The sequence below is a fragment of the Scyliorhinus torazame genome, chromosome 16 (assembly GCF_047496885.1).
Source record: "Scyliorhinus torazame isolate Kashiwa2021f chromosome 16, sScyTor2.1, whole genome shotgun sequence".
NCBI classification, from domain to species: domain Eukaryota; kingdom Metazoa; phylum Chordata; class Chondrichthyes; order Carcharhiniformes; family Scyliorhinidae; genus Scyliorhinus; species Scyliorhinus torazame.
The window spans coordinates 129,103,654-129,130,475 of record NC_092722.1 but is presented as its reverse complement, the minus strand read 5'-3'; the positions used below and the strand labels follow the sequence as shown (position 1 = coordinate 129,130,475).

General features: G+C 40.6%; 1 protein-coding gene across 1 annotated transcript in view; it reads right to left on the bottom strand.

Annotated features, from left to right (window-relative positions):
- Positions 1 to 1,649: 1,649 nt before the first annotated feature.
- noc3l (NOC3-like DNA replication regulator) overlaps positions 1,650 to 26,822 on the bottom strand; it is a 53,776-nt gene continuing 28,603 nt past the window's right edge. Inside the window, exons 8-21 of the mRNA XM_072479045.1 lie at positions 26,081 to 26,174; positions 17,973 to 18,148; positions 12,376 to 12,504; positions 8,884 to 9,015; positions 8,564 to 8,644; positions 7,697 to 7,797; positions 7,442 to 7,514; positions 7,259 to 7,322; positions 7,016 to 7,087; positions 5,056 to 5,237; positions 3,679 to 3,807; positions 3,091 to 3,188; positions 2,652 to 2,736; positions 1,650 to 2,241 (exon numbers count right to left, since the gene is read on the bottom strand). Coding sequence (XP_072335146.1) covers positions 2,113 to 2,241; positions 2,652 to 2,736; positions 3,091 to 3,188; positions 3,679 to 3,807; positions 5,056 to 5,237; positions 7,016 to 7,087; positions 7,259 to 7,322; positions 7,442 to 7,514; positions 7,697 to 7,797; positions 8,564 to 8,644; positions 8,884 to 9,015; positions 12,376 to 12,504; positions 17,973 to 18,148; positions 26,081 to 26,174 — 1,545 coding nt within the window. The 3' untranslated portion in view covers positions 1,650 to 2,112. The remainder of the gene's footprint in view (positions 2,242 to 2,651; positions 2,737 to 3,090; positions 3,189 to 3,678; positions 3,808 to 5,055; positions 5,238 to 7,015; positions 7,088 to 7,258; positions 7,323 to 7,441; positions 7,515 to 7,696; positions 7,798 to 8,563; positions 8,645 to 8,883; positions 9,016 to 12,375; positions 12,505 to 17,972; positions 18,149 to 26,080; positions 26,175 to 26,822) is intronic.

The following is a 26,822-nucleotide window of genomic DNA, read 5'->3' as shown; positions in this document are numbered from 1 at the left end:
CCCATGAAGTTTCAACTTCTGACGGGTACGGAATATCTCCCACTTCACAAGTCGGATTTCGGAAGGTTCTGATTCAGTTACCTGGAAAGGTTCTGTAACCATGTCTAACTTCTGGCTAACTAAACAATTGACTTCCTGCCCAGCCCCCTTTGAGCCAACCTCACCCCGCCATAACACGCATCCTATCCACTTAACCTCACACATTTACTAACATACTGAAAAGCTATCGCAACGTTTCAAAGCTTTTCAGTGCATTAGTGACTGAAGACTTACAAAAACACAGTAAAAAGGGGTGTTTTGGCTTCCCCCGACAATCCTGCACTATGATGGAGGACTCCAAGAACAGGTACGCTCCATATTTCTGAAGAGACCAGGTTCGGAAGTCCAGCTCATAAATGCAGAGCCACATCTTAGTGTCAAAAAAAGCTGACGATAGCCACTCCTCAGAAGACCTGGCCCAGTGTTTTCTGACTGTTTACAAACCTGAAAAACTGTGGGCTGCTACAAAATAATGTTGGATCCTGAACGATGGGACACTTACCCACCTATTTATTGTACTTACTACTTTGATCTCAATACCTCCTCTGCTGAGTGCACCCCTAAAAAGAGGGGAAGTCAGCTAGGTCTCTTGCACTGCTTATGAATCAGATAAATAGCTAGCCAAAGGGAGATGATGCCAAATATTACTGGGTATTAAACAACATTGTATGTATTGTCTTTACCAATTAAGATGTACAACAGAAGGAAAAGTAAAAATTAAATGGAAAGACAGGGTTAATACAATGTTCTCATATTGGACAGTCGCTGGTAAAAACACAAATCAGTCTATATAGTGCACAGCACCACCAGCTGGATAAAACTACCATTTACAATCTCTTTCAAATATTTTTTGGTTAACTATCAGTACTTAACATTGGCATTATATGACTCATTAATTCTATACGTGAGTTCATGTGGACCAGGCATATTGGGGTATTGAAAGGCATATGGAAGGGGCATAGATGATATGAAGGGGCAAAAGCTTTTCATCTATCTTTCTGAAGGTTTCAAACTGTGGTTTACAGCTGCTCTGAGGGGCTATAAACCACAAAGTCCTTGAGAAGCTGGCTCAACTCCATGAAAATTGGGTGCTGGGTGGGCAAGATATTAGAAGCCTACCCCCTGCAATGGAACTGGCTAGGCAGGGAGTGCAATCTTGCTACACTCACCCTTATACCGTGCCTGTGAAAATTGCCAGCTCTAGGAACTGGGAATAGGATGGGAATCCTGGAATTGGGTCCTCTTCCCCATTTTTATAGGCCTCTGGAGTTGACCTGGCTCCACAAAAATCCAGACCGGCAATGAGAATAAAATTAAGTTTTTCCATTCTGGAATGTTGATTACATAATTAGAAACAAAGGAAAATATTCAGCAGCTAACTGTTTCTTATTAATGGAAAATAAATATATAAAGAATGTGATATGATTGTTATCAGTACACTTTTCAATTGCATTTGGACTGTGTTATAGCTACCTAACTTGTATCCCAAGAGCAACATTTAATATTCCTATGTGTAACTTTTAAAAGAATAAACTAGCATTTGTATTCTGCCTTACATATCCTCAGGATGTCAAAACTCATCAAAGCCAAGAAGCACAAATCAAAAAAGGTTTGGTCAAATATTTATTATTCAAAAATAACTAGTCAACAATTTGAAGCATTACAATGTTTAAAAGGTTGGAAGTTTTCTTCCTATAGTAAATTTTCAGTTGATGTTTTATATAAATACCTGTTTATATTTAAAAACTCAATGTTTTGTCACAGTTGTTAAGCTTGCCCAAGAACATTAGTTGGTAACAGCCTGATATTTTTTTATACAGGATTGTGCTGCGGCATCTAGAAAACAATATTCCAACCCATTATTCTTACTACTTCCTATCATTGTGAGCAAGGCCATGGGTAATCCACTAGTGTTTACATACATACACACATTCACCATGGATACCATGAGTAAAATAAACCACAAAAGTAATGAATTAATACAGGCGATCCAATACTCAGTTAACAATTGTTCTGTTTAGAATTTTTGTTTTGAGAACTATCCTGTATAATCACCAACCTCCCACTGTTCAATCATGTGTATGATTCTACTTTGAAATCTTCAGCAAATTTGAGATCAGCAGTGATGGAGGGAGTCTCAAGGAGCCGATTTATCTGGCATTGTAGATCTGAATCAAGAAATGCACTCTGCATTGCAGACTTCTGAAATTACAGCATTAAGCTTAAGAGTGACAATCAATTCTTATAAGACCTTACTCTCATTAAGCAGACTTTAATAAATACTCCACACCAATTCTAAAAGCACTTTACTTTACAAAGTGGCAACAAGAAAATAATTTTAACAATTTTTGCAACCGTAGGCAAATTTAGCAGAAATTGTATCAAGATACTGATAACAACAAATGTTTGGCAACAAGTAAAAGACAAAAGTTCTGCAGGCAGGAGAAGCAGCGTGCACAATCTTTAACCCTATTGCAAATCAAAACCGATCAACCCTATAAACTTAATATATGCTTAACCTACCAAAATACTATTTATTGATATATCAACTAATATAAACGTAGAGCTACAAACTTAATATAGTAGAATAAACGCATTTATAGTTTGTCTACCTTTTTACTTGATCCAGAAGATGTGATTGGAGGATTGAAAGTCATCTCTTTCATGCTGAACTCGTCAAAAAGCTCTGTAGCATGCCTGGATCAAACAAATAAAATAATTCAGTTTCTAGTCAGACTTAAAAATTCAGTACAAAGATTCCCAATAACAAGAGTAAAGAACAAATATACATGTAAATTATATAACACTTATCACATCGTCAGGGTAACCCACAGCGCTTTATGGCCAATGGATTCATTTTAAAATGTAGTTACATAAGCAAAACTGGCAATCAATGTACAACTTATCATCTTCAAGGATTTGATCATTAGGAAAAGTACTTAATTTGAGAAATTTAACTATTAATTACAAACCACAATTTTCAAAGCGGACGTTGGGCATCCCAGAATTTGTAACATTGCCAATGTATTTTGTTGATGTAAAATCCCTTACTTTCTGCTTAGTTCTGCCCTCAAGGCTCCAGAGCCTTCAGATGGAGCACCAACGCTAATATGTGCTGCAAACCTCCGTACTACAGGATGAAAATGTCTCTGCAATGGAAAAAAGGTGGAGGTCTATTAAAATCTTGTGGTGACCCTGGAATCTGGTTGCATGGAATGCAATGGTATTCTGAGACTAAGAAACTGATTATAGATAATTTGCCTGGAACAGTATATTTATTCCAGTATTAACCCAAAACTTTACAGGCATGTTTAAATCGACAATTTTATCAATTAACACATCAAATATGGTCACACAAATTTTAATAAAGGAAATCTATCTGTAGTGAGATTAAACAACACAAATAATAAAAAATATTTCATACGATTAAGGGTGTTAATTAAATACTGTATGGAATTTCCTTTGCTAAATTACATCGAAGAAAAGTTTTCATCTGATTTTTCCCAGATGACTTCCGTAGATTTCTACTTGCCTTTACACTCAGCATCATTTTTCAAAATATTTCCATTTTTACTGTTACCTGTGTGGTAGCAACAGAGCTAAATATCTGATAAGAGATATGATGCAAAATGAGTTTACCTGGAGGTAATGTAACTCCCACAATACAGTATTCTGTGCATTGCAGTATTCAGGTTCATCAAGCTCTGGGAGATAAAGTCCACTACCGTGGGATTCATTGTCGAGCAAAATATCTGTTTTAGGAAATGACTGGAAGGAATAAAAATAAATTGCATGTTGTATGTGGCTCAATTCAATTTCAATCCTCCTGTAAGGAAGCAGTTTCTCAGGTTATAAATAGTTACACTTGCATATATATATATAAAGTTCAATCAACGGTAACCACTAGTACGTAATTTGGTTTCTGATTAACAATTACTTGTTTTCACTATCACACAATGGGATTCTTCTAACTCCGACTTTGTGCAATTACATTTTTTTGAGAATAGAGATGCAAGTTTTATAGGCAAATCCTGCCATAGAAAAAGGTGACATTTCAAGAGGACTCATCATAGTCCTACCAGCGTGGCTAATTTTAGAACTTGTGAGGAACTACAAAAACCTTCACTGAACAATGCCAGACATCAAAAAAATTCAAAATAATGTACGTATGTTGTTAAATTGAGAATTGCATTTTCAAGAATCGATATCATAATGGCAATAACAATATATACACTTATTTATAGTACTTTCAAAGCTAAGAAAATTCATCCGAAGGCATTTCACAGCAGGGAAAGGAAAAATAAATGCCAAGTTAGAGGGAAATACTGAGGGATGATTGAAACCATAATTGAAGTAGTAGGTTTTAAAAAGGGATTTGGAGAGGCGAACGGGATTTACTAAGGAATTCTGAAACGTGGGGGTAGGGGTGAATGGAGGGTGGGGAGATGAATGAACCACCAGAGTCAGAGGGAGAGAGTATTTAGTGGTTCAAGGGCAAACAAGAGAAATGAAAATGAAAATCGCTTATTGTCACAAGTAGGCTTCAAATGAAATTACTGTGAAAAGCCCCTAGTCGCCACATTCCGGCGCCTGCTCGGGGAGGCAGGTACGGGAATTGAACCGTGCTGCTGGCCTGCCTTGGTCTGCTTTCAAAGCCAGTGAGCCCTGTGCTAAACCAGCCCCTAAGATTATGGAGACAGAAAGGATCGAATCCATAAAATGATGTCAACACAAGGCTGAACATTTTAAATAAAAATAACCATGGGGAACCAGAGGCCAATGGAGGTCAGTAAAGTCAGACATGGCGGGTGAATAAGATTTCATGTCCAATAGGATATTGTGAAACAAGAGTTTTGGATAAGCCAAAGCTTACAGAGGGTGCAGGATAAGGAGCAAGTCAGGAACAATGGAATCGTCCGAGTGTGGCAAAGGTATGGACGAGATGTTAAGTGCTCACAAGTCGTAAACTCAGCTCAGTTATAATAGCACATTTTCTCCCAGTAAGAAAGTACTTACATTCATTAACACTCTGTTTGTTGCCAAGATACCGATAGTAGAATTGGGTAGAACATTAAGTGCTAGAATAGTCAGACGTTTAACATAAGCAATAGCACGCTGCAAAGAAACTTGTTTTCGGCGCTTTGTCAGCATCACATCTATACATTGCAGCATAATCAAAACATCTTCATTTGTATCTCCTGAAAAACAGATCAATAATGTTCAAACAACTTTCAAAGCAGTTTTTTTTGAGAACCACTTTAAGATTGCGATATTCAAACAGGACAGGAGGACCAACATTATTCAATTTGCTGTTCAAGATCTTTGCACGCACTGCATTAGTAATTACTAATCACCGTTCCCAAAGATGATAGTGAAAAGTCAGGGAAGAGAAGCTGGGAATCACCAAACTGTCTCTTCATTTGTGCTAGATTGGATTAAAGTGATCTTGATTTTGTTGCAGGGTCCACCAAGAAATAAGCATCAGCATTCTCAGTCTAGTTGATATTAGACATGACTCATAGCACAAATCACTCAAATTAACAAACTGGCAACTTAATTTAGAAAGACAATGAAGCAGGTTGGTATAAAAACTGGAATCAAAGAAAATTTTTTGTAAGTGAGCCAACTCAAACTAATGATCTTTCAAACCATTGTAATGGGAGGAACTAGAAGATTCCAACAAAATATTTACTGATATTTTCGTTCTTCATAATGGCATAGAAATAATAATTCTTAAGGGCTGTTTCACCATTCAACCAGATGTTGACTGATCTGTACAACAATCTATTTTCCTACTTTTGCCACGTATCTTTTGATATCCTTACTGAACAAAACTCTTTCAAAATTTGATTTGACCCAGTATCCAGTCTTTTGTGGGAGATTACCTCTACCCTCTCTGTAAAAGAGTGATTCCCAATTTCATTGCTAAATGACCGAATTAGAATTTTCACCAACAACACTAAATGGTCTTGCTGATCAATAATTAATTTAAAAGTCTCAATCGTCATCCCACCACTGTCTAAACCCAATGGTATGCAAACCAAGTTTATTATAAGGTCCCGGCACCATTCTGGTGAATCTATGCTGTATACTTTCCAAACACAGTGGCTTGCCTGAGGTTTAGTGCCCAAAACTGACCCCCAGGTGGGATCTGGTCACAGCCAGAGCTTTTCTTTTGAATTCTAATCCTCTTGAGGTACTTTTGATTACTTTTTGTACTATACTTTTAGTGAGTTGTATATATGGACATCAACATGCTTCTGTCCCTCCATAGGTCCTAGGCCCTGACCACTAAGAAAATAATCCAGTTTCTCTTTCTTAGATCCAAAGTGGCTGAACTCACACCTCTATACATGGAACTCTATTGCTTTAGTTTTGCTTCCTCACTTAGTCATCTACTTGCATATCCTTTGCAAAATCCTGCTAACTTAAGCTCTACCTGCAAACTAAGATACATAATTAATATTTTTTCTTCATCCTATTCATTAATATATACAGAGAAAAGCTCAGGGCCTAATACAGATTCCCTGTGGAACACCACCTGTGTTATCCCACTAATCAGAGAATAAAATGTTATCCATGTCCTATTTCCTATCTTCCAAATATTCACTGACAATGATGTTCTCATCTCCATACATTCTCAATTTTGGGACATTTTCCCCCTGAAAAGCTAAACCATATAAACGTGGCAACAGGATTAAGACCAAATAGCCTTCGTACATTAATTAGCTTCCAAAATGTATGTACAAACCTTTCATTTGCTTCTGGCACAATCTATGGGAATTTGGAAAAATTACTTCCAATGATGTGCAATGAGTTAAATTCAAGAGGTATGAGTCACTTTACTTCAAATTCCATTCTTGGGGAATGAAACTCAAAATTCTGGTTGGATGTCAAATGTAGCACTTCACCTGTCACATCTTTGCTTTTTGTTAATTATTATTATTGTTTTTAAATTACTGAAACTTTAACTTACCAGCATGTAGCGCAAACAACATCTTATAAAGGTGAGTGTAAAATTTCATTGGATCAATGTTCAGCACATCACCTGAAGGACAGAATAAAAAGTTGAAAGAATTGAATTTGTAGATGCAGAATTGTGAATAAGTTTCATCCCAAATAGTTTAAGAAAAAGAGAAGCGGAATGATGATCAGATCCATTGTGAAATATTTAGTTTACAGTTTAATACAGCTCAAAATCTACTCATAAGGGGCCTACCTTGACCAGAAAGTACATGGAAGGCAGCTTGAATACAATGAAAGCATTCCCTGTAATGAAGAGTCTGTAACAAGAAAGTGAAGTTCAGACTAAAGGCACGAAGCAATCAATACAAAAGCAAACTGTCTGACCCACTGATATACAAGATAAAATCTAACATATATTGGAATAACTTGCACTCACCCCAGAGTCAATCAAAGAATACAGAACTACCAGGAGGTCATCAAAGAATTCCACATTAATGAGGTGAGCAAATCTGAGGGAACATTGATATGGTTAGTTTCCACATTTGGAAAGAACACTGAAAATACAGCCGATCAGAGGTGGTTTTGCATGTTAGGCAATTGCAAGAGACAAAATAACAAACTTCAACACCAATGCTGGAATTCTCAGTTTGAACAGTGTCCCTGCAATATAAAAATAAATGTGTTCTCTTACTTGGCAAGGCCTTCCAGAACACCCGGAAGAAGTAATGATTTTTGTGCTTTCTTTAGGATTCTGAAGTACGTCAGAAACACAATGTTTAGGATTTCAGTGTGCTGTCAGTAAGAGAGGAAATTGTTAAAATCTTACTTTGGACTAATTAAAATTAAAATCCATTAAGGAAGCTCAACATACTTTGTAAAAAGAATTTCATGATCACTAACTATAAACAATTCCGTAACTTCTGAACTTGTGAACCTAGAGGTGCACCCCAAAGATGCCCCCTCCCCCATGCAGAACGCTCAAGCTTTATTCCGATAAAGCATTTGTCATACAGCAATTGTTACCCAGGAAAAGCTTGACAGACTAAAACCATTTCTAGTTTGAGTATCTATTGCACTGAAACATCCTGGCCCCGTCCATGGAACTCCCCCCACCTCCGCGGGGCTCTTGCCATGCCCCCAATTACCACCCCCTCCAGTCCCCCACATGACTTCCCGCAATCCTACTCCCCAAACCATATACAGAACTTCCCCAACCGCAGTTCTAGAGATGTCTGATGATTATTTATATTTTCTGCGTGCCTGCCACGTGCAGCTCAGTTTTTGTCTGCATCAGTTCAGGAATTTTGTTTCACCAGAAACACTCCAGTACTTTACTGTGGTATCATATACTTTTCATATATTTCACTCTTTTACAACCTTATAAAATCGACTTGATTATCTCCATTCACAAGCAATTTGAACAGATGAGTAGCTTGCAGAACTCCAGCTGTGACAGCCACTTTTTAAAATTTCAGTACTTTTTTGATCTACTTAACTTGTTGCTTTTTAGGTGCACATCAGGGCTATAGATGAGTACTTAAACACAGAAACCACTTACCAGTTTTAGTTTTTTGTCTTTACTTTCTGAAGCTTCTGTTTCAAGAAGTTCTTGCTCTAGTTTCTCTTCTGCTTTTTTCCACTGAAAATTAAACATTTTAAAAACAAATTGATTTACTTGTTAAATCATTAGGAATAATAATTTTAACATGAATAAATGGACACTTCCACACATTTGCCTAGTGCTGCAACAAGAATTGGATCAAACACGGAAAATTCTGGGCAATCTCAGCAAGTCTGACAGCATCTGTGGAGAGAAGGGAGCTCACGTTTTGAGTCTGGATTACTCTCTGTCAAAGCATTGTATTGTGGAAACATTACCTTTCGCTGCATTCTGGAAAGATTTTTCCTCTTCTCTTTGCATGTCATGAACCTTTTTTTAGGGGCGATGGCTTCAGAATCTTTTTTTACTTCCACTTCCTTAATCCGCAAGGCAAGGAATGTCTTCAGCACCTGGTTAGAGAAATACAATTACATTTTGGCAGGATGCACTCGATTGGAAATTCAGGTGGATATATTCCATCTCAGGGTGTGAGTAAGTTACCAGGGAAGACCACTGAAAGTGAACCTTGTAATTAAAAGGATTTCTGTAGAACGAAGGATGGAAGGACGTGCTGAGAAAACAGATAGGTAGGTTTGTTTATAAAAAGTAAAGGAGCACAAGGTTGTTAGACCGTTTGAAATTTCTGCAGTTTAGAATCATGCTGTTACGCCCCAGCGAATCAACCAATTTCATTCCAACAATTGTGTGATTCTGTGCTGCACCAAATAAACTGAATTGCACGATGCATATATAGACATCTTTAGTACGTTATTTCTATAAACTTGTTTTTGTACACCGCCCTTGGCTATTAAGGCTGAGGAGATTGACATGCAACCTGCTCCTGGACACAAAGTGAGAATGAGAGCAACCGTGGTAACAAAGTAATTTTCATTTTGACCGGAGGTGATGCAGCAAAACTACACTAAGCACTTAGGCATGCAGATATATTTTGAACCAAGCACTAAATAAAAATGCATAGAATCATAAATCCCTCATCATGATAAACAAGACACTTTGGAATTTGGATGCTATGTTCATTCTTTCAAATTTAATTTCCCTACTACAATTCCAGAATACCTTTTGGATAATGTATTCAGATTATCCCAACATAAAAATCAAGCTTTTCATAAAGTGATACGAGGAACAATGTATAATATTTTAGTCACAGAATCATTCTGGAAATTAGCAGTCCCCGTTATTCCATCCCAGGGCGTAACCTTAAGCTCACGTCGCTGCCACAGGTAACCTTTTTGCTCAGTGTGCCCATTAGCCTAAATTGAGAACCCCACAACTTTTTGGGAAGGGAAGAAAAATATGGAGAAGTGAGAAGTAATTTGAGCATTCTTCTACAGATCCATAAGCACACCACTCCTCACACCGCAAGCCCCCAATAAATTCCTTGCAATAACTTAATGTATTTTGAATTGACAAATTTTGTTATGTTTGGGAAACTAAACAGTGGGGAATGAACTATGTGTTACTAGAACAGAACAGAAATGATGTGAGGAAGAATTTTACATAAAATATAAATCCTCAGGCTATCTAATTCTGGCACAAGTGGTGATGTAGAGACATTATTAGGATTGCAGTAAACAATCTTTATACCGTAAGAATTAATCACCTTAATGGTATATACACACTTCCCTTTTATACACATCTCATTCTGTAAGATTAGCTAAACCATAAGACATAGGAGCAGAATTACACCACTTGCCCCATCGAGTCTGCTCGGCCATTCAATCATGGCTGATATTTTTCTCATCCCCATTCTCCTGCCTTCTCCCCATAATCCCTGATCCCCTTATTAATCAAGAACCTATCTATCTCGGTCTTAAAGACACTCAGTGATTTGGCCCCACAGCCTTCTGCGGCAAAGAGTTCCACAGATTCACCACCCTCTGGCTGAACAAATTCCTCCTCATCTCTGTTTTAAAGGATCATTCCTTTAGTCTGAGATTGTGTCCTCTGGTTCTAGTTTTTCCTACAAGTGGAAACATCCTCTCCACGTCCACTCTATCCAGGCCTCGCAGTATCCTGTAAGTTTCAATGAGATCCTCCCTCATCTTTCTAAACTCCAACCAGTACAGACCCAGAATCCTCAACTGTTCCTCATACAAGCTCTTCATTCCAAGGATCATTCTTGTGAACCTCCTCTGGACCAAATGTTGATGCACAGAAGTCAAAATAAAAGATTGCTTTTATTGTTAAATTACGACTTGAAGGTTTAAAATGGTTTAATTTATATCTGGAAGCAAATATTCTAAATTTGCATTAAAAGCCAAAACATTTTTGTTTTACATAACAAGTAGGAAACTGATTTTCAGACCTGAACTACATATAGGTAGACTGGGTGAAAAGCGACCTGGAGGCAGTCAGCAGCACCTAGAAATGCCAGTGAAAGGAGGATCTCTGGAAGAAGACAGCAATGTCTAGAAGAGCAGTTGATAGGAGGACCAGGAGGGAGTCAACAGCACCTAGATTCACCTTTTTCAGCCTCCAGTATTTGGTACAGGGAAGAATGGTGAGTAACTGGAAGTGCAAACTATTAAATGTAGAATAAAAGTTAAGGAATAGCAGGACAGCTCAGCTGAGTGGAATGTGGAAAGTCACAGACGCACCATGTGCCCTCGACAAACACATCTGCAGGAAATGTCACCAGCTGCAGAAGATGAAGCTCTCAGTTTCAGAATACTGTGGTGCACCCACAAGGTGGAAAACTATGTAGATAGAATGTTCAAGGAGGTAATCAAACTCATGCTCAGAGCATTCCGTCAGAGAGAGAATGGGTAACTGCCAGGCAGTCTAAGAGAACCATGCAGGTGGTGCAAATGTCCCTGAGTCAATCTCACTTGCTAACCGAGTTTCAATTTTGAGCTATCCCGGTGTGGTTTCCTGCTAATTCTGCAAACCCCTCCCCATCCTAAAGGCAACAAAAAAAATCAACCCTATGTTTCTGTTGATGTCCTTTCAATCTCGACCACAATATTTCAAATGTAAATAACACAAAAATTAGGGACAGGCCGGAATCAAAACCGGGCCCTCGGCGCTGTGAGGCAGCAATGCTAACCACTGCACCACCGTCTCTATTTTTATATTCGATTCTCCCTGTAATAAATGCCAACATTCTATTTACCTTCCTAATCACCTGCTGTACCCGCATATCAATATTTTATGATTCACGTTCCAGGACCAAGTATCCCTCTGTACCAGAGCTTTGCAGTCTCTCCCAATTTAAATATGCTACTTTTCTATCCTTTCTGCCAAAGAGGACAAGTTCCTAAATTATACTCCATCCAAGTGTTTGCCCACTCACTTAACCTATCTATATCCCTTTGTGGACTCTATGCTCTCTGGCAACTTACTTTGCGTCATCAGCAAATATGGCTACATACATTCAGTCCCTTCATCCAAGTAATTGATACAGATTGCGAATAGTTGAGGCCGCAGCACTGATCCTTGTGCACTCCATTACTTATGGCTTGCCAATCCAAAAATGACCCATTTAACCGTACTCGGTTTTCTGATAGCTAACCATTCCATTATCTATGCAAATATGTTACCCCCTGCACTGTGAACTCTTATTTTGTGAAGTAACCTTTCATGTGCACCTTATCAAATGCCTTCTAGAAATTCAAGTACATCACATTTAATCTACAGGTTCCCCTTCATCCATCTTGCTTATTATTTGCTCAGATACCTAATTAATCAAACATGATTTCCCATCACAAAATCATGCTGACTCTGCCCGATTGTAATACAATTTTACTTACCTCAGATTTTACTTCATAGTTTCTGCTTTTAACAAGTCCAGAAATTATTTTGACCATAGCAAGTGAGGGCACACCGATTTTGTCCTGCTTAAAAAGTTTTTCCACAGCTCCACAACACATTTCTGAAATCTGAAGAGACATCACTGTCAAACATTACAACAAAATAACAAAGGAACAGAAAACAACCCACCATGGAATTTTATAACACAAAACAGGATATACATTCCACCACGCAGTGGTCCAATTCAGTGTCTTTTACCATACCCTTTAAAAATTTTATTTTACAAATATTTATCCACTTTCCTTTTGCAAATGAACAGATTTTTCTTTTAACACTATCTGTAGTACAGCATATTCTTTTCCAACAATATGCAGTAAAACCCTCAAGCCTTTTGTTTTGTTGTTTTATTGATGGACTTAAAAGTATGCCTGTAGTTACCAAATAATTGACTAGTGGAAATAATTTATCCTCATTTACCAAGATGGCAGCCTTAGGTCATTGGTAGCAATCTAGCCTCAGAGTTAGGAGGTTGTGGGTTCAATCCCACGCCACACACTTGAGCATCTAATCCAGGCTGATACTCCAATAAAATATCGGCTAACATGAGATGTCAAACAAATGCCTCACCTGCCCGATTAGGTGGGCATAAAACATGAGCAGAACGCTTTCCTGGTGTACTGAAAGTAAGTATCCCTAAACTAACATCATTAGAGCAGATGATCTGTTCATTTATCTGATTGCTTGAGTTGCTTGATATCTAAACTGGCTGAAACATTCCTTAGATTAACAGTGAGTACACAGAAGGCGGTGCGGCAATTGCAGCGCTCGAGGGGGGTAGTGTACAAATATGGGGAGAAGGCTAGCAGGTTTATGGCTGGTCAGCTGAGGCAACAGGTGGCTTTGCGGGAGATCGTATGGATTTGTGACTCAGGTGGAAGGCTAGTGTCGGCGTCGGATAAAGTTAAAGGGGCGTTTGCAGTGTTATGTTTAGATCGGAGCCGCCAGAGGAGGAGTCAGATATGCTGAGGTCTTTGGAAGGTTTGGAGTGTCCCAAAGTGGAGGATCGGAATGAGATGGAGGGGTCGCTGTGGGTGGAGGAGGTCAGAACGGCAATTGGGAGAATGCAGATGGGTAAAGTGCAGAGGCTGGACAGGTTCCAGCTACTGAATGTCAATGCTAAAATTCTGGCTAAGGTATTAGCACTGAGGCTGGAGGGATGTCTCCCACAAGTTATTGGGGAAGACCAGACGGGTTTGTGAAGGGGAGCCACTTGTCATCCAATATGAGGTGACTTTGAATGTGTTGTCCCCGACGGAGGGGAGGAAGCAGGTCATTGTGTCATTGGATGCTGAAAAGGCCTTTGATAGAGTCGAATGGGGATATTTGTTTTCAGTACTGGAACGGTTCAGGATCTAAGTTTGTGGCTTGGTTCAGTTATACAAGGCGCTGAAAGCTAGTTTTCGGACAAACAATGTGAGTTTGAGATATTTCCAGTAACACAGGGGAATGAGGCAGGAATGCCCTATGCCTCCCCTCTGGTTTGGCTTGGCAATAGAGCCGTTGGCCAAATCCCTGACAGCTTCAGATAGGTGAAGAGGGATGACGGGGGGTTGTTGTTGAGCATAGGGTGTCCTTGTACGCAGATGATCTTCTCTTGTATGTAACGGATCTGATCCCCACATTGGGTGATATCATTGCACTGCTGAAGCATTTTGGGGCTTTTTCAGGATAGAAATTGAATTGGGAGAAGTGTTTTCCTGTAACCCAGCCAGGGTGGGGGTAAATTTGAGGGTGTTGCCGTTCCGTCTTGTGTTCCCATTTTAGATATTTAGGAGTGCAGGTGGCCCAGGATATGGCCAAGCTCCGAAATTACATTTTATCAGCCTAGTGCATAGGGTGAAGGCGGATTTAGAGGTGGGACAGCCTCCCTGGTGGGCAAAATTTAGTCAGTGAAAATAATGTCCTTCTGTGTTTTCTGTTTTTTCCCCAATGTCTGTTGTTTTTTTTTGCCAAAATCCTTTCTGACGAGTGTGGAGACTGATTTGGACATTGCTCTGGGTGGGGAAAGGAGCTAGGATTAGAAAGACAGTGCGCAGAGAGCAAGGCAGTCGGTGGGCTTGTTGTTGCAAAATATATTATTGGGTGGCAAATGCTGATCCAGAGGCTTTATGGGTGTGGTTCGAGTCGAGCTCGTGTCAGGGTTAAGGGTGCTGGTCACTGCTTCTTTACCATTCTCTCTGGGTTAAGTACTCAGGGAATCCGGCGGTGGCCTCACATTCAAGATATGGAGACAATTTCGGCAGCACTTTAAGGGTGGTATCGAAGCCGATGCCGGTTTGTGCAAACCAGATGTTCAAGCCGGCGAGGCTGGGTGCTAGGTTTAGTGGATGGAAGGAGAAGTCTTCTTCCATCTGGCAGGAGATACAAAAGTCTGAGAACACGCAAAAACAGACTCAAAAACAGCTTCTTCCCCGCTGTTACCAGACTCCCAAACGTCCCTCTTATGGACTGACCTGATTAACCCTACACCCGTTTGCTTCACCCGATATCGGCGTTATGTAGTTACATGGTGTACTTTGTGTGGCCCCATTTTGCATTTTTTTTCTTTTCATGTACTTAATGATCTGCTCGCAAAAAAATACTTTTCACTGTACCTCGGTACACGTGACAATAAACAAAACAAACAAAAAGGGGTTGCTGTGATGAAGGATTTGTTTTTGGAGGGCTGATTTGAGAGCTTTGAGTTGGTTGATAAATTTGGAGTGTCATAGGCTGATGTATTTCGAGATTTACAGGTGCACAACTTCACGAAGATCTTTAGACGCTCCCAGTGGTGCCCTTTCCCTCATTGTTGGAGAGGGTTTCGTCACTTGTGGGGATGAAGGATGGGAGTATCTTGGGGGTTCATGGGAGGCTTATAGCGGAGGAGGCAGTATCCTTGGAACAGGTGAAGGCCAGGGGGAGGAGGAGTTGAGGTCCAAGTTGGAGGAGGGGATGTGGGGAGATTCTGCATAGGGTGAAGGCATCGTCATCGTGTGCGAGGTTAGGCCTGATACAGTTGAAGATAATCTTTATTAGTGTCACATGTAGGCTTACATTAACATCGCAATGAAGTTACTGTGAAAATCCCCTACTTGCCACACTACGCACCTGTTCGGGTACACCGAGGGAGAATTCAGAATGTCCAATTCACCGAACAAGCAATTCTTTTGGGGCTTGTGGGAGGAAACCGGAGCACCCGGAGGAAACATACGCAGACACAGGGAGAATGTGCAGTGTCTGCACAGTTAATGACCCAAGCCGGCAATCGAACCCGATTCCTGCAGCTGTGAAGCAAAAGTGCTAACCAATGTGCTACCGTGCTGCCCCAAGTGCACAGGGGTCATTTGACTAAGTCCAGGATGAGCAGGAATGGAGGATGAGTGGGAGGAACCCAGCTAACCATGTACATATGTTCTGGTCGTGTCCTAAGCTCGTAGGTTTCTGGGTCTCCTTCTTTGGCGCCATCTCGCCGATCCTTCAAATTGAACTGAAGCCATGCCCCGTATTTGGGGTATTGGGCCTGCTGGACCTGCAGACTGGGCCAGGGACTGATGTTCTGGCCTTTACCTCACTGATTGCTCGAAGGCGGGTGCTGATGGGTGATATTGAAAGACGCTACAGAAATGCAAGTACTTCATTGCTTTTTTTTCTCCTTAAAGTCCTTAGCTCTCTGCAGAGTACCTATCATCTCACACAGAATCAAATAGGAGGGAGGTCAGCTTCTCCACCCAGCGCCTCTGTATGGCTTGAGGATCTTATGGAATTCTTGTGTCCCGAGAAAGTTAAATACACTGTGAGGGGCGCAATAGAAGGGTTCTACTAAAGATGGCAGCCGTTCATTTTGTACTTTCAAGAGCGGGACATCATTATTTGTTAGGGAGACGGTCATTGTTATGATGTATAGTATTTGAAACAGCGCAATAAAAATATTTTTTTAAACAAGTGACTGCACTTCAAAATATTTGATTAAATATGAAGGATTTGAGACGGCAAAGCACTCTATAAATGCAAGGTAATTTCTTATCTTTCAAAATGTTTAATAAATTTGAATACCCATATCTCCCCTTAATGGAAATATCTCGACTCAAAATTAAAGCCTCTCAATCCAAGTATCTTTGTCAAAAGAAAGATTGCCTCCACGACCTTGTCATCTTCTCAATTGAAAAATGAAAATGAAAAACGCTTATTGTCACAAGTAGGCTTCAATAAAGTTACTGTGAAAAGCCCCTAGTCGCCACATTCCGGCACCTGTTCGGGGAGGCTGCTACGGGAATTGAACCCTGCTGCTGGCCTGCCTGGGTCTGCTTTAAAAGCCAGCGATTTAGCCCAGTGTGCTAAACCAGCCCCTATTGGTGCCAATTGGTGCCTAAAACTAGGTGCGGCATTCGAACAGCAATTTAATCAATGATTTGTGTAGGTTGCGTGTTACTACCTTGCTTTTATGTTCTAAAACCTAATATCCTATAGGCAAACACATGCAATCACTGGGTCAGTTGATAAGCAATGTCTTGCTTACAGCAACATTACATTTGTGTAGCACTCATTATGCGACAGAGTATCTGTTTTGCAAGTGGGGCAGGAAAACAGAATATATAAGAGTTGGATGCTGCGGTGGACCAAAGGCAAAGACAGAAAAGTATTGAAGAGGTTTTTGAAGGATGGAAGAGCAGCACAGCAGCCAGGAAAATTGGATTTGGAAGTGTTCCAAATGGCAGGAGTTATAGCTGAAAGAATGACCGCTGGTGAGAGAGAGCAGGTGTTGAGCAGTAAAGAAAAGGATGAAGATTAATATGAGACCCTGCATAACTTTGTCTTGCTTCCTTTATTTCATTTCTCCTGCATTCCCTTGCTTAATTTTTTGTTTTGCTTCTCACGTCAGCCCATCTCTGGAACTACAGCTGAAGAGAAGCTCAACAGTATCACTTGAGCTTATTTGATAGTAGATTTACATGACAGCCAGTGGTTAGAAAGTGGATAGCTAAGACATCCTAGTTAGAATGAGAGACTTTTAAAAAAAATTAAATTCCCTTAGCTTAGAAGAAACAATTGTATTTCTAATCGTCATTATTCATCTGTAGCCATTGACAATGAATGGGGCAAACCACCTGATCCTGGGAAACATCATACCCAATGTGCCATGCATAATCAATTACGGCAGCACAGTGGTTAGCACTGTTGCTTCACAGCGCCCGGGGCCCCGGTTCGATTCCTGGCTTGGGTCACTGTGTGGATTCTGCACGTTCTCCATGTGTCTGCGTGGGTTTTCTCCAGGTGCTCCGGTTTCCTCCCACAATCCAAAGATGTGCAGGTTAGGTGGATTGGCCACGCTAAATTGCCCTTAGATTAGCTGGAATTACTGGATTCCAATTTTTCCATACTTCTTCTGAAGTTACAACAAATCGGCAAGGAATCACACTGGAAATTCACCTCCTTAATATTATAGTCTATTTTTAAAATTTATTTTAATCATTATGCAGCATGCATTATGAATCATACATGATGGCATCACTGGACTTAACCAAATATATGAATATACATACAGAGCAAATTTTACCTTTCTTGATGCATCATTCATAAGTGGCACAATCATCACAGCAATGTTGTTATGAAAGTTAAAATGTGGCAAGGCCACTAGCAATTCACAGAGACATTTTACAGCCACTTCTGCAAGGCCTTTGTATGCTTTTAACGAAACAACATCACTCTTCTTTTTCTTCATCTGCTTCCAATCTGGGTGAAGAAAAAGGAAAATGGCCACTTAAATTTGAAAATGGCTAAATGTTAATAAAGGCTAAATGTTATAAAGGCTAAATTCAGCTGGTTTCCCTTTTAAAAAAAATATTTTTTATTCTCCTCCTTTTTCTCCCAAATTTACACCCAACAATAAACAATAATCAGTAACGAATGTAATGTCAATCCCCATATCAATAATAACGATCCCATCCTCCCACCAAACCCCAGACATTAGCACGCATGTTAACATAAACAAATGACAAAAAGGAATCAGGAATCACCCAGAGTCACCATTAACACATACAGTCCCTCCCCCCCCCAACCCTCCCAGCCACCATCCCCCCAATGTTCGATGTGATCCAATTCTCGAAAGTGCACAATAAATAACGTCCATGAATTGTAGAACCCCTCCATCCTTTCCCTCAGTTCAAATTTCACCTTTTCAAGCATCAAGAATTCCAGCAGGTCCCCCCGCCACGCCAGAACACAGGGTGGAGAGGTTGGTCTCCACCCTAACAAGATCCACCTTCGGGCGATCAACGAGGCGAAGGCTACATCTGCCTCCGCGCCCATTTCCAACCCTGGCTGGTCCAAAACCCCGAATATGGCCTCCCGAGGGCCCGGGTCCAGTTTCACATGCACCACTTTAGCGATTACCCTAAACACCTCCTTCCAGTAATCCTCCAGCTTTGGACAGGACCAAAATATATGAATGTGTTTTGCGGGGTGCCATCCCCCCCCTCCCCCCCAACAACGTTCACACACATCTTCTACCCCCTCATAGAGCCGGCTCATCCTTGCCCTTGTAAGGTGCGCTCTATACACCACCTTCAGCTGTATCAGCCCCAACCCCGCAGACGGAGCACCTTGGTTTCCTTTAGTAATGCTACTGCTCACAAAGAACAAAGAAAGGTACAGCACAGGAACAGGCCCTTCGGCCCTCCAAGCCCGTGCCGACCATGCTGCCCGACTAAACTACAATCTTCTACACTTCCTGGCTCCGTATCACTCTATTCCCATCCTATTCATGTATTTGTCAAGATGCCCCTTAAATGTCACTATTGTCCTTGCTTCCACCACCTCCTCCGGCAGCGAGTTCCAGGCACCCACTACTCTGTGTAAAAAAACTTGCTCCGTACATCTACTCTAAACCTTGCCCCTCGCACCTTAAACCTATGCCCCCTAGTATTGACCCCTCTAGCCTGGGGAAAAGCCTCTGACTATCCACTCTGTTTACGCCCCTCATAATTTTGTAGACCCCTATCAGGTCGCCCCTCAACCTCCGTCGTTCCAGTGAGAACAAACCAAGTTTATTCAACCGCTCCTCATAGCTAATGCCCTCCATACCAGGCAACGTTCTGGTAAATCTCTTCTGCACCCTCTCTAAAGCCTCCACATCCTTCTGGTAGTGTGGCAACCAGAATTGAACACTATACTCCAAGTGTGGCTTAACTACGGTTCTATACAGCTGCAACATGACTTGCCAATTCTTATACTCAATGCCCCGGCCAATGAAGGCAAGCATGCCGTATGCCTTCTTGACTACCTTCTCCACCTGTGTTGCCCCTTTCAGTGACCTGTGGACCTGTACACCTAGATCTCTCTGACTTTCAATACTCTTGAGGGTTCTACCATTCACTGTATATTCCCTACCTGCATTAGACCTTCCAAAATGCATTACCTCACATTTGTCCGGATTAAACTCCATCTGTCATCTCTCCGCCCAAGTCTCCAAATGATCTAAATCCTGCTGTATCCTCTGACAGTCCTCATCGCTATCCATAATTCCACCAACTTTGTGTCGTCTGCAAACTTACTAATCAGACCAGTTACATTTTCCTCCAAATCATTTATATATACTACAAACAGCCAAGGTCCCAGCACTGATCCCTGCGGAACACCACTAGTCACAGCCCTCCAATTAGAAAAGCGTCCTTCCATTGCTACTCTCTGCCTTCTATGACCTAGCCAGTTCTGTATCCACCTTGCCAGCTCACCCCTGATCCCGTGTGACCTCACCTTTTGTACTAGTCTACCATGAGGGACCTTGTCAAAGGCCTTACTGAAGTCCATATAGACAACATCCACTGCCCTACCTGCATCAAACATCTTTGTGACCTCTTCGAAAAAAGTTAGTGAGACACGACCTCCCCTTCACAAAACCATGCTGCCTCTCACTAATACGTCCATTTGCTTCCAAATGGGAGTAGATCCTGTCTCAAAGAATTCTCTCCAGTAATTTCCCTACCACTGACGTAAGGCTCACCAGCCTGTAGTTCCCTGGATTATCCTTGCTACTCTTATTAAACAAAGGAACAACATTGGCTATTCTCCAGTCCTCACTCTATTCTAATTTCTATAGCAGCAACCAATATCACCATATATCACCGTCCAGATTCCCAGATACAATTTAAAAACAGCATCTTTTACGAACAGTAACTCATTCATCAACTCTTGCAGCTCAAAGAGAGGCCTTTCCTTTACTAAACTGAGCTGACTGCTAAAGATCTGAATTATACAGTAATGCAGAACTTATTCACAAAATGATCCTGCAGCTGAAGCTTTGAATCAACACCTGTTCATTTGGTTCTAATCAAAATATAGATTGGAATCTACAATTAACTATTCTTTGTCTCCAAAGAAGTGTCATTTTGAACTTTCCATTTCACAAACTTCCTTTACTTGTGGCTGCTCAGTGTTACTTTTGGAGGAAATGTTATCAGCCACTAGGAAATCGTCAAACTCATGGCACATCGAAAGGGCAAGACTTATTTCACAAAATTAATGACAACGTCTTGCAATAGATTAAAAATGTGATCTACAAATCGTGCCCTGCCCAACCTATTCCTCTAATCACTTACCAGGAGCCATATTATCAATCAACCTGACATCAGTCGTAGAGAAAATGTTGGAATCTATTAGGAATGTGATAACAGGGCACTTATATAATCCTATTAGGCAGAGTCCACACAATTTAATGAAAAATAAATCCCATTTGACAAATTTGTAGTATATTTGAATGTTCAAAAGACAATCGATAAGGATATATTAGAAAAGATAAGGGCTTGAGGGATTGGTGGTAATAAAATAGTTTAGACTGGGAATAACAGACAGAAACTAAAGTCCGACCCTCTGAAAGAGCCCCACCCTATCCCCATAACCCAGTAACCCCACCTAACCTTTTGGACACTAAGGGAGATTTAGCCATCCACCTAACCTGCACATCTTGGAAACTGGTGCACCCGAAGGAAACACGTAGACATAGGGAGAACTTACAAACTTCACACAGACAGTGACCCAAAGTTGGAATTGAACCCGGGTCCCTGGTGCTGTGACAACAGTGATAACCACTCTGCCACCATGCCGCTCCAATAATGTATCCAAATGACTGATGATTTAAAGCTCAGTGGAAAATAAACCGCCAGAAGGATGCAAAGAAGCCAAAAGGTGATGCCTGCAGATTAACTGTGCAACAAGGTGATAAATAGAGTATTATTCATTTTAATAGGAAGAATAAAAAATACAACTTTTAAAAATTAAATGAGAGGCTAGTACATGTTGGCATGCTGGGGGATTTATTTGGGTGTCTTTGCACACGAAAGACGAAAATTAACATGCAGATAGGTTGAACAATTAGAAAGGCAAATGGAATGTTCATATTTATTGCAAGGAGTTGGAATATGTGTAAGTCTTTCAGCATCGTACAGGGCTTTGGTGAGGCTACATTTGGAGTACCGTTTTGGTCTCCTCACCCAAGGAAGAATGTACTTATCTTAAGGAGGATCCAACAAATGTTCATTTTAGATTGATTCCTGGAATGAGAGGGTTGTCCGATAAAGAGAGACCGAGTCAAATGGATTTACACTCTCCAGAGTTTAGAAGAATAATAGGTGATCTCATTGAAAGTTTAAAATTCTTAGAGGGATTAAGAGTAGGTGCCAAAAGATATTGCCTCTGGCTGGAGAATCTAAATCTAGGGGGCATAGTCACTGGACGACCAGTCAACCATTTAGGACTGAGAAGTGTTGCTTCACAACTCCAGGGTCCCAGGTTCGGTTCTCGGATTGGGTCACTGTGCGGAGTCTGCATGTTCTCCCAGTGTCTGCGTGGGTTTTCTCCTGGTGCTCCGGTTTCCTCTCAGTCTAAAGATGTACAGATTAGGTGGATTGACTATTGATATGGGCGAGGCGTTTTCAGAACCCCAAAACGTATCATGGAGTTCAACCAACCTCCCCCTTTAATGTATTTGTTGCTTTTCCGAGCACACGGCTTGTTCTCCAGGTATGATACAGCAATTATGGACAAATGGTTCATTAAACACAAAACAATGTTTATTCTATGAATTCAACTTAACCCTTTTAAATAAACATTGGATCTCTTAACACCCGTTACTTCAAAGATAACCCTGAAAATATTACAACACTAAATAATCCTTCAGTTATTCCTTTCAACATCCAAGAGACTTAACACCTTTAAACAGAAACACATTAGGTTAAAGGTTTTACTATTATGAGTTTAAATCACCCAAATGATCCAGAGATAGTCTTTCATGGCAGAGATCACAGCAGATCCAGCTCACTGCAAACACAGACACACAACCAAGCTCTTTTCAAACTGAAACTAAAAAACTGCAAAATGGCTGATCTAAAGCCCAGCTCCACCCACACTCTGACATCACTGCATTTCTTAAAGGTACATTGCTTAAACATCCATTTCTTAAAGGCACTCTCACATGACACTATGCTAAATTGCCCTTAGGTTAGATGGGGTTACTGGGATAGGGTGGAGGTGTGGTTTAAGAGCGGTGCTCTTTCCAAAAGCCGGTGCAGACTCGATGGGCCGAGTGGCCACCTTCTGCACTGTAAATTCTAAGATTCCTTCATTCAGATGGTATGAAACTTTGAAATCCTCTATCTCAGAGGGATGTGGAGACTCAACTCATATTCAAGATGGAGGAAATGTTTGGGCACTAATCTAATCAATGGATATGACAGAGAAGTGGAGTAGAAGATCCAACAGTCATGTGTCTTACTCCACTTCCTATTTCTTAAGCTATTTATGCTCTTATGACCCATCCCTTATCCAATGACTCTAGAACACAACACTCCCTCCATTGGCAAATACTTAAGCCCTACTCTTAGGAACGCTCACTATAATATTTGTTCTATTCACTCTCTCCCCACTTCAGTGCTGTGCTGAGGGAGAATTGCATGTATCGAAGTTTCTATCTTTTGGATGAGACATTGAACTGTGACCCTGTTCGATTGTTAAGGTGGATATAAAGATACTAGGTTACAATCTGAAGAGGCGGTGTAGTCCGGGCTTCCTAGTCAACAAGTAGGTAGCATAGTGGTTAGCACTATGGCTTCACAGCACCAGGGTCCCAGGTTCGATGCCCGGCTGAGTCACTGTCTGTGCATGGTCTGCATGTTCTCCCCGTGTCTGCGTGGGTTTCCTCCGGGTGCTCCGGTTTCCTCCCATTCGTCCCGAAAGACGTGTTATTAGGTAATTTGGACATTCTGCATTCTCCATCTGTGTACGCGACCAGGCGCCGGAATGTGGCGACTAGGGGCTTTTCACAGTAACTTCATTAAAGTGTTAATGTAAGCCTACTTGTGACAATAAAGATTATTATTATTAAACACCCTTAAAACAGAACCACTGGGCATTGATCCATTTGCTGTTTGGCGTACCTTGCCACCATGTTTGCTTACAAGACAATATCTACACTTCCAAAGTAACCAATTAGCTGTGAAGTGCTTTGGGCCTTGAAAGGCATTCAAGTGAAATATTTTATTCATCTAAAAAGCCTTAAAAGTATTCATTAAACCACTTTGGACCATCTCTCCTAACACTCCAACTGCTGCTCAGTGCTTATTTTCTCTCCGATATGAAGAGCCAAAGGATTTTTCTACGAAAGGGACGGCAGAAATACAAGTTATCACTATTGTTCCTTTTCCCTCTCTCTTTTGGAATAAAGACTAAAAATATAGAATTCAGAACTGCTTTTCTACAGCCACTCATTGACTGTATATGTTATGCAATAAACATTCAACCTCTAACCGCTTTAAAATCAGTGCCCAGAATTCTGGACTAGGAAATGCAGTTTAAGCTCTTTTATTACAGAGTTCAATTCCCCACATCATGGTATGCAATTATTCTCAAACTGAGATACACAAACTGCTGGAGGCTCAGCATGTTTTTCCAGGTGGTCCATAAAATAAATATCCCCCATTGGACAGCGAGAGAGAAAAAATACAAGGGAAAAAGGAGAAGGTAGGAAAAAATGTATGTTGGCGGCTTTGTATAGAGTAACTGACTTATTTATGGTATTGGATATCTTGGCTGCTGTGGTTTTCAGTTGTGAGTTTTGCATTTAATTTTGGTGATAGGGGAGGGAAGATGGGAGATCCGCTATTGCTGTAATAGGTTAACCTTACTTATATCTTCCACCGCGTCGCGTTAATGCAAATTTCTTGAATTATTAAATAGCACTGAGAAACTGGCCTGAGTTTTCACACATCTGTAAAATATTCCTAAGACTGTAGCATTGAATTGATTGAGAAGTGGAGGGAAGAAAAGTTATCAGCTTACAGGAGGTTACTGATTTTAAATTAAAATTGCAACTTGTTTTGAACCTGTTAAAATTCCAAATATGGTGCGATTACAATTAATATGGATTGATCAACAGCTGTTTGTATTGGATCTGATTTTGGAATTGATTGGGTATATATGCCATTAACAGGAAATATTTAATTACAGTAAAGTAATTCAGTTGGTATGCACCGGAACGTTAGTGGAGTCACACTTGTCCTTAATTTTTGTAAGTCTCATCACTGAAACTTTTCTCAAATTGCCACTCTAAGTAAACACCAGTTTCCTCAAAAGAATTAGTAAAACACTCTTTACATGTCGCACATTCCTTTTTTAAAAATAAATTTAGAGTACCCAATTATTTTTTTTCCAAGTAAGGGCCAATTTAGCGTGGCCAATCCACCTAACCTGTACATCTTTGGGTTGTGGGGGCGAAATCCACGCAGACACGGGGAGAATGTGTAAACTCCACTCGGACAGTGACCCAGGGCCGGGATTCGAACCCGGGGCCTCAGCGCCGTAGTCCCAGTGCTAACCACTACGCCACCGTGCTGCCCACATGTAGCACATTCCTGTTGAGTATAGTTTTGATTGGGTGTACCATGATTAATATTATTCGAAAAGGGGTCCTTCAACCAAAAAAAGCTTGAGAACCACTAATGTAATGGACCAATCACATCACAGCAAAATAGCATATGGTCCAATTATTACGAAAGTAGGCCAACTCTAGGTGAACCAAACTCATTCAGCTTCTGCTTTGTTTAACATGATGCACAAATCCTCTCTGTACCAAGTGGCAAGATTCTGGCCTGCTCAGTCTAAAAGTACAACAATATTTTTGTATCTTCCCTGGGCAGCTATTTCTGAAAGAGAAGACGTGCATTTATGCGTGTTTCACAACCACTGGACACCTCAAAGCACTTTACAGCCAATTAAGTACTTTTTCAAGTGTAGTCACAGCTGTCATTTAGGAAATGAAGCAGCTAGTTTGCGTTCGGCAAACTCCCACAAACAGCAATGTGATCATGACCTGATGATCTTTTTTTTGTTAATTTGCCTCCTCTTCTTCAAAATAGTGCCATGGGCTTCTTTAACAAGCAGGCAGATGGGGCCTTCCTTCAAAAGTCTCATCGAAAAGATGGCACCTTGGACAGTGGAATGCTCCCTCAGTACTGGCCTAGAGTGTTGCCTTGATTTTTGTTTCAAGCCCTTGAACCAGGAACCTTGTGATTCAGAGCTGAGAGTGCATCAACTAAGACATGGCTCTTTTTCCCCTAATTATAATAATGTCACTTTTTTTTAGACACACAACATAGTGTTGTAAGCATTAAGTACCTTTAACAGTCTGTTCAAGATTTTCCAGATAAAACTTGTACTGACATACTAATCCTTCTTCAAATTCTCTCAGATGTAGGGTTTCTTTTCTAACCTGAAAATAAAAGACATAACACTTTTATAGCTTGCAAATCTTTTTCCCAGCCACTCCAGTGTGGGTGATAATCGAATGGCTCAAGTTCAACTGTTGCATTAGGTCAAAGTTGCAACTAAATGGAGAATAGTAAGATGATCCGTACTGGCATTGTAGAAGGAACTCCTGCAAACAGAATCTCCTCGGACCAATTAGAGGAGGCTGTGTAGATTAGCAATCAGAAAAAAACAGGAAACTACTTTACCCCCCCCTTAGAATTTGACACTTTGGAGTGTTACATCCAACATCATATATAATAGACCTCCTATGGCATTGAATGTAGAAAAGTGAATGATTATGATACCAATCCTTTCAAGTCATTTTAGGAAAATGCCCCATCAGGCAGTCACAAGTGTAACCCTGTATAAAGTAAATGACAGACATTATATTTCCAAGCACCTTCATTGATTTCCTATAGAAATATATCAAAACAGATCTTTACCAATGAATGTTCAGCTAGTATCTGACCACAGATATATCAAGCTGTGTGTTAATGGTTGCTGGTGTCATCAGTATCAGCAATTCGCATTGGCTGTATCTTTCAAAAAAAAAAGCTTTTGGCTTAGGAAGGTGAATGGTGGTTCTGAGCCAATTAGGGCTAAGCTTTGC